This window comes from Tupaia chinensis, unplaced genomic scaffold, assembly GCF_000334495.1.
Source record: "Tupaia chinensis unplaced genomic scaffold, TupChi_1.0 Scaffold000311_2, whole genome shotgun sequence".
NCBI classification, from domain to species: Eukaryota; Metazoa; Chordata; class Mammalia; order Scandentia; family Tupaiidae; genus Tupaia; species Tupaia belangeri.
In genome coordinates, this window is record NW_006159803.1 from 8417507 (window position 1) to 8426378 (window position 8872).

At 44.8% G+C, this 8872-nt stretch overlaps 1 protein-coding gene across 1 annotated transcript in view; it reads right to left on the bottom strand.

The window, feature by feature from the left end:
- The window catches only part of USP28 (ubiquitin specific peptidase 28), a gene marked incomplete at its 5' end in the record, with an annotated part of 42580 nt that overhangs the window by 29367 nt on the left and 4341 nt on the right, over positions 1–8872 (bottom strand). Inside the window, 4 exon segments of the mRNA XM_027772888.1 lie at positions 1628–1701; positions 1924–2061; positions 3065–3151; positions 4373–4532. Of these exon segments, the coding sequence (XP_027628689.1) occupies positions 1628–1701; positions 1924–2061; positions 3065–3151; positions 4373–4532 (459 nt within the window).

Sequence of the window (8872 nt, forward strand, 5' to 3'; positions counted from 1 at the left end):
TGTATGCATTCACTATATTCATCTATATTCAGTGATATGCATATACAATGTATAAGATACAGAAATGGTACACGAGGGGCAGCGTATGGTGTGTTGGTTGAAGCACTAGGCTCCTACATGACTGACTGCGGTTCGAGTCCCACACCTGGCGGTTTGCTTTCTCACTTTTCTCTCTCTCTCTGGTGAGTGCATGTGCCCTATAGTAAATTGAAAATCATAATAAATAAAATTAAAGAAACAATTCTTTAAAAAAGAAACAGTAGACAAATGAGAATGACTTTCTTATGCAGTTTGCAAATAAAAATACAAAAACGTTTACTCCTTAGTGCAATAGAAATGGAACTAAAAGTTTTCTTCTCCAAACCCATCTTAAATTGTTACTATGTGGACTGCCTTTTGCAAAGTCATTCTGTTATATATAATTCATCTATCCATAATTAAAACTAGTTAGAAACAAAGTTCTCAGCAACTGTGTGAGGGACCTTCAAAAAGTTTATAGAAAGTGAGTACTAAAAGTTCCATTGTTCCATAAACTTTTTCAAGTACCCTCATGTTCTCTGCCCGAAATTTCACTTCTTCCAGTGACTGAAATGACCAACATTTTCTCCGCAGACCTCAAAAGTAGTTTTAGATGAAATTCTAAGGCAGGGACTCACTATGTTGCAGTCGTCCTGCTTTGGCCCCTACGTAGCTAGAACTGGAGGCATGTGCCACCATACCTAGCCCCCACACCTTGGAGGAACATGCGCTCACCAGAGAGACAGAGAGACACAGAGAGGAAGAGGGAGAAAGCACCCTCCATGGGGAATGACTTGTCCCAATCCCTTCTCCTCCATTTCTCCATCCTCTCAGGATTGGGGGCATTCATGCTTGCGTGCTCTGTCTCAAACAGCAGGGTAAGCCAGCTGGGATAGAGCTGCCTCTACTACCAGGATACAGAACTGGCCCCACACCTAGCTTTTTAGGGTGAGTCAGGAATTGTATCCAGACCTGCCATGTGGCCTCGGCCTCCCACACAGCAGCACCAACCAGCATAGACTACCCAGCTTGGCCTTAGACTAAATTCAACGTATCCATATTACATCACCAGGTTCTCGTCTAGGATTGAGCTTTTTATTTTTTTTTTTTTTTGACAGATTTTACTACAGGGCACACGCACTCACCAGAGAGACAGAAAGTGAGAGAGCACCCCTGTGGGGCTGGCCACGTTCCCTTCTCCTCCATTCTCCTCTCAGGATTTTGAGCATGCACGCACACATGCCCAGCATGAGTTTTAAACCACTGGGTCCAGGACTCAAACTCCACGCTGACTACGTGGGAGTCCAGTGATGTAACCATTATGCCATCTGCTGGTTCCTGATCTGACCTTTTTAAAAATACATTTTACTGCATGAGCTATGTATGACTTGCACAAGGTTAACAGTTATGGCTCTTTTTTAAAGAAGTTACAGGTTAAAATGATCACCTATAGCTTCCGAGAAGAAAAATCACTGGCAGTGGGGCTACACATGAGGAGTACCTCATGGCAGGTTTGATAAAAACCAGCGCATTTCTACTTAAGAAGAGTTAACTTTCCCCCATATCTTAACTCTCAGTGGCCCACTGTGAACAAACTCTGGATACTCACTTAACATTAACAGCCAGCTGGAATGCGTCCTCTAGCCAATCCAGGAGCTTGTGTGTGAATTCACTGACGTCTTGCTGCAAGAGAGGCACAGACAGCATAGGAGTTAGAACCAACACTGGGCTTAGGCAGATGGAAACTCGCCCTCATCCCACCAATGAATTCAGCTCCAACTACTAGGAGAGCATTTCCACATTAGGGCTGCATATCATCAAGAAGGAACACTGGAACCAGCTGCTACCAAGAAATCAAGGGCATGGGGCAGCCTCGAAAACAGGAGAAGAGTGAGGCTTCTCTACCTGCTGTTCCTCGGATGACCGGAATGCCCCCTTCAACAGGTCCAGGGCTGCTGAAGGGTCTACAAATTTTCTATTTGATCCCATCATCAGAGCAAACAAATACTGAAGCTCTTGCATAAACACGATATTTCTCTTTTCCTGTAGAAAACACAGCAATGTGAACCTTACAACAGCTTATTTGAAAAATGAAAATGTAAAGAGAAAAACTGTCAATAACCACTCCCACATTTACCAACATCTAGATCAGACCCAGATCTCAAATTATGTCCTAAGGACTTAGACAAGGACTTGGAGGGGATTTTGCTAAACTAAAGAATAACAATGTAGGGAACCAGCAGTTAGCGTAATGGCTATGTCGCTGGACTCCCACGTAGTCGACCGCGGTTCGTGTCCCGGACCCGGTGGCTTAAAACTCACGCCGGGCGCGTGTGCGTGTGTGCCCAGGATCCCGAGAGGAGAATGGAGGAGAAGGGATTGTGGCATGACCATCCCCCCTGGGGGGTGATTTCTCGCTTTCTGTCTGTCTGTCTCTCTCTGTCTGGCGAGCGCACACGCCCTATAGCGAAAATCTCTCCAAAAAAAAAAAAAAGAATAACAATGTAGACGCCAAAGAAATAACACTGTTGGAAAATTACAAATGTCTGTTTTGTGAAGCTGCTGCCCTCTCTCCTGCTAGGAAAATGCATCTCGCCAAGATGGAGTGTTAGGAGGTGTTTGATCACTGGGAGCAGGCTACATCCTCTGGAAAGAACAGACCAAAACTTCTTCTAGGGTGCGGCCCCTGGCATCAGGTCGTTGACTGTCTCACTGGCTTGGGCAGCTACAGAAGCGAGGAGGACACCACAGACAGCACGGGTGGGTGCCTGAGGTTCCCTCCCAGAGCGCCAGGAGAGTTGAGGCTGGCAAGGTGACTCGCCACCCTTTCTTGGAACATTCTTCTAATTTGATTCCTACTCACATTTACAATTTTGTAAACTCTCATTTATTGTCACAAAGGCGGGAAACGTGCCATTTCAAAAGAAAAACAAATATTAGCCCAAGCCTAAGAGTACCACGGTTATCAGCGGTAGTAAAAAATGTCGAGGCCTCTGGGATAAAAGGGACTAAACCACCGCGGAGAAAGTCTTCCACGCCAACTCACCGTGTGACTGCGACAATTGTCAAGTATGTTCTGTGGCAAACTGTAGCTGAGAACAAGTCTTCGAAATTCAGGCAACTGGAAGAGAGACTGAAATAAAGAAAGAAATGGATTCAAAGTCTTTCTTTCAAAATAACTGCAGTAAAGAAATATTCTTCACTTTAGTTATGTTCTTTCCTATTTAAAATATGTGTAACTGTCAACCTGGCCCTGAACCACAGATTCCTATAGCTAACTGGCTACATGGTAACTCCCTGTGGGTGTCTCACAGGCACCTCAAATTCAGCACAGCTCAAACTACAACCCACTCTTACTTAACACACACCCGATGGTGTGGAATGGCACTGTCATCCACTTAATCGTGGTTGCTTGGGTTGGAACTGTGGTGTCTTGTTCGCCTCTCTCCTGCACATACCCGGTATCTGCTCACTCACCAGAACCTGCATCTGATCTCAAGACCTCAAGAACGGTTTCACTTCTTTCAGTGACTTTGACCATTTCTCTACTCCAGGCTGCCACCACTGACCTCCCATTAGTCACTGTTTTGTTTTTTTTTTAAGAGAGATGTTTTGGGGACCAGCAGTTGGTGTAATGGCTATGTCACTAGACTCCCACATAGCTGACCGTGGTTTGAGTCCCGGACTCGGTGGCTTACATTGACAGGCGCATGGAAGAGAAGGGATTGCGGCGGGGCCATCCCCCTGGGGGTAATTTCTCACTTTCTGTCTCTCTGTCTCTGTCTTTCTGGCGAGTGCATGCACCCTATAGTAAAAATCTCTCCAAAAAAAAAAAAAAAGATTTTTTGCTATAGGGCACATGTGCTCTTTGGAGAGACAGAGAGAGAGAAAGTGAAAAATCACCTCCTGGGGGGATGGCCATGCTGCAATCCTTTCTCCTCCATTCTCCTCTCAGGATCTCGGGCACGCACGTGCATATACCTGGCTTGAGTTTCAAGTCTCTGGGTCCAAGAATCAAACCATGGTCAGCCACGTGGGAGTACAGCACCTTAACCACTACACCACCTGCTGCCCCCCGCCCCAGCCACTCTTGCTCTGCTGCCCTAGAGTGTTCCGTAAATGCTGACCTGAGACACCTAGACAATGGATCCCAACCACAGGAGGCTGTGTTTGCAGTGCGGCCCAATTCCGACGCCAGAGCTTCTCATCCAGAACACAAGAAAGCAGCCAAAACACAAAAAAGTCATGGGAAAAAAACTCCCTGGTTTTAAATTCTTTAAAGTTGTCATTCCTCACATTTCAGTTTAGCAAATTAATTTACAAAATACGCAACTGTCTCTTAAAAATACCATACCTGAATGACAGCGCTGAACCAACATGTATTGCCGACATTTTTCAGCCCAACTGGCCAGCCATCGACTCTCCTCCAGTCGTTGGGGTTGGGGCTTTCTCCCCAGACCTCACAGCGCTTCCTCTTGGAGCGTTTAGTTTCTGCAGCGGTTGCCTCCTGCATCCTGTATTGTACCAACAAAGGACATAGCAATAAAAGAACGTAGTTAGAAAACACTTTTTATATGGAGGATGTTGGTGACCTCTCACAGATAACTCAAACATGCCAGAAAAACTATGTATTAATAATAACTGAAAGATTACAATGTAGTGACCAGCAACGATTAAACAAAGAAATTTTAATCTTCCCATAAAAGTGGTTACTACTAGTAGGGTCCATTATGGAACTGAGTTGAGACACAATGCTACGGACGGCTCTTATATGAAAAGCTGTAGGTTTCAGAATGTCCCTCCATCACTAGGCAATACATGACTATATACACAGTTTTAACTTTTTGTTCTTTATTCATGATAAAAGTACATGAGAATGACTGAGAGAGAGAAAGGGTGGGGGGACATGAGTACCTACAATGGTGTCTGGCCACACTATGATCCCCCTCCCCTAGTCCTCCAGCCCATGGGATCCTGGGCACTTGTGCAGGTACCTGGTATGTGTCAGGTGACTGGGCTAGGGATTCGAACCACAGCCTCCACTTGGTGTGGGTTTCAAGCCACCAGGGCTGGGATTTGAATCATGGGTGGCCGTGTGGGATTTGGCCCCCTTAACCACTAAGCTACAGGGCTGACTTGATAAGGCTTCTCCGTATCACAGAGCTAGCCTGATTGTGTATTATCTGATACCTGGACTAGGTTGTTTTTCCCCCTAATAACTGTAAACTCTAAAACCTTGATGGCTTCTACTCAAAAACACTGCAATAAAACCCTTCTCACATCTTTTTTCTTTTTTAAGAATTATTTTATTAAAAAAAAAAAAAGAATTATTTTATTTAACTTTATTTATTTAATTTGGCCAGAGAGGGACAGAGGGGTGCAGGATGAGAAAGTAAGCTGTCAGGTCCAGGACTCAAACTGTGGTTGGCCATGTGGGAGTCCAGCACCCTTAACCACCACGCCACCTGCCAGCTCCATATCTGGGTTTTTAAAAAGTGAACCAGAACCAGCAGTTAGCATAATGGCTATGTCGCTGGACTCCCACGTAGTCGACCGTGGTTCGCGTCTCGGACCCGGTGGCTTAAATCTCACGCCGGGCACGTGTGCGTGCGTGCCCAAGATCCCGAGAGGAGAAAGGAGGAGAAGGGATTGCGGCGTGACCATCCCCCCTGGGGGGTGATTTCTCGCTTTCTGTCTCTACGTCTCTGTCTGTCTGGCGAGCGCACGCGCCCTATAGCGAAAACCTCTCCAAAATAAATAAATAAATAAAATAAAGAAAGAAAAAAAAAGTGAACCAGAGCTGGCTCTGACATGCCAGAAAAGCATTGCTCAAGAGAACTAGATTCCTGGGGCCGGCAATTGGAGGGTAGTTAAGGGTGCTGAACTCCCACATGGCCGACCACAGTTCAAGTCCGAGACCTGGCGACTTGCTTTCTCACTTTCCCTATCTCTCTCTCTCACTCTGTCCCTCTCTGTTCAAATAAAAATAAATAAATTAATTAATTAAATTAATAAAATAATTCTTAAAAAGAAAAAAGAAAGAGAGAGAACCAGATTCCACAAGACAACCGCAGTTGGAACACCTGCAGTTAGCTGAGACATCCCGACACCGGCCTGAGTGCCCAGCACCCGACGAACTGAGGACTGGAGGAAGGGGATCGCGGCATAGCCAGACTCTGGGTAGGGTGCCATCTCTCCCTCTCCCTCCCCGTCTCACATGCTCATACCTGTGCTCTGTCATGAATAGAGAAAAAACTGTAAAACTCAAAAATAAAAAGTGAGCCAAAGAGTAAGTAAGCTCATATAAACTCAGTGTCTCCTGAAAGAAACCGCATTCAGGTGCCATTAAAGGAGCCTGGCAGAACTCTTCCTGAGTGGCACTCTGAGCTACTGTCCTTGGCCTGCACATGAGTAAGAGGAGTGAAGAGTAAAAACTAAACCAACAACCTGCTAAGATCTCTTCCATCAGCTTGAATTTTGGGGGATTCCAGCAGACTCAGAGCAATGGCAGCCTGAAGATCATCTTTGTTATCATGAGTGAGGTCTATCACTTCTGCAAGAGAAGGAGAGCTGGAATTAGTCTACAGACAGGAAAGCCTGCCCTTGTCTTTGTAGTACAAGAAAAAGGTAAAGACAATCTCGAAACCAGATGTGCTCCCTCTCTCTCACTACGATGACTCATCCATCTAGTGATAATTGTATGACTAACCCAGAGTGCAAAGGACACCCTGCAGTCACACTGCAACCCTGATTAGCCAACAGTACAGAGATAAACCACTCAAGTGAAATGAATCAAAAATCCATCCAGGACAGTGTATTTCTTTTTTAAAGAATTATATCATTTATTTATCATTGTTATCTTTTAATTTGCCAGAGAGAGAGAGAGAGCGCGCAAGAAAGCCAGTCACCAGGTCTAGGACTTGAACCATGGTAAGCCATGTGGATGTCCAGCGCTTTTAACCACCATGCCACCTGCTGGCCCCTGGAACTGTGTTAGTTCTACTCACACAAGGTTCCTTGAAATTCAGAGACAAAAAGTAACATGGTGGTTTCTAGGAGGTGCAGGAAGGATGAGAGGCTACTGTTTTACGTGTGCAGAGTTTTGGTTTTGCAAGATGAAAAATTCTGGAGGTGTACAGTGGTGATGGCAGTGTGACAATATAAATATATTTACTACTACTGAACTATACACTTACACATGGTCAAGATGGTCAACTTTGTTTTGTGTATTTTACCACAGTGAAAAAAATCTGAAAAAGGAAATTCAGTCATGTGCTACAGCATGGCTGAGACTTGAAGACATTATGCTAAATGAAATAAACCAAAAAGACAACGATGCATAATTCTATTTATGTGAGGCATCTAAGGTAGTCAAAGTCATAGAAACAGAACACAGAATGGGGGTCACCAAGGGAAAAAGGGCGGCTGAATGAGTATGAAGTTTCAGATCGGCAAGACAACAAAGTTCTGCTCCACAACAGCATGAACACACTTAACATGACCGAACTTGGTGATTAAAAATAGACAATATTCAAAAATTTTGTTTATCATAATAAAAAAAATCCAAATTAATAAAGTATCCAATTATTCCACTTAGCATTCATATGGCAGATGGACATTATCATTTTCCAATCTCTAATGAAATAAAGAACCTGGGCAATAATCACCAATGGCTGGCGAAAATACCAGAGGGAGAACCTCACGGCAGCTGGGTCAAGCTGACATGACCCAGAGACGCAAACACTGTGAACACGGGAAGACGGCAGCCACGCTGTCTGTTCCCTGCTCTGCCAAATATGGAACATGTGTACACAACACAGCCTACGATTAGGTCATGCCAGATAAGCAGCTACATTTCAGGATAACCTAGAAAATCTTTGAAACTTCAAGATAATGAGTATCTTTTTTATGCCTGCAAACCCTGTTAAAGAATAAGTAGGGGGAACCAGCAGTTAGCATAATGGCTATGTCGCTGGACTCCCACATAGTTGACCACGGTTTGCGTCCCAGACCCAATGCCTTAAAACTCACGCCGGGCGCATGTGTGTGCGTGCCCAAGATCCCGAGAGGAGAATGGAGGAGAAGGGATTGCGGCGTGACCATCCCCCCTGGGGGGTGATTTCTCACTTTCTGTCTCTTTGTCTCTATCTGTCTGGCGAGCGCACGTGCCCTGTAGGGAAAATCTCTCTAAAAAAAAAAGAATACTTGATCTTTGCTTTCATGAGTTCATAGCCAAATGAACTGTGTGAAAAATAAAAAATCAATTAACTGTATTAATGGAATGGGGAAAGCATGCCCAGAGACAAACCCATGATAATACCTAGGAGAAACATGAGTAAAAATATTTGATCAAGGGGCTGGCAAGGTGGCGTGGTGCTTGAGGATGTTGTATTCCCACATGGGCGATAGTGGTTTGAGTCCCAGACCTGGTGGCTTACTCTCTCTCTCTCTTGCCCTGTCCCTCTCTAGTCAAAATTAAATAAATAAATAAATAAATAAATAAATAAAGTTGAATAAAATAATTGTTTTTGGAGAGGTTTTTTGCTATAGGGCGCATGTGCTCGCCAGAAAGAGAGACAGAGAGACAAAAAGCGAGAAATTAGGGGGGATGGCCATGCCGCAATCCCTTCTACTCCATTCTCCTCTTAAGATCTTGGGCATGCACACACACGTGCTCGCCGTGAGTTTAAGCCACCAGGTCTGGGACTCGAACCACAGTCGGCTACCTGGGAGTCCAGTGACATAGCCATTACCAGCTAACTGCTGGTCCCCGTACTGGTGATTTTAATTACAGCAATTTCATGGAGCTCTAGTGTTCAAAACCAGAATGTGGCAGATGTGAGTGAGAAGAACA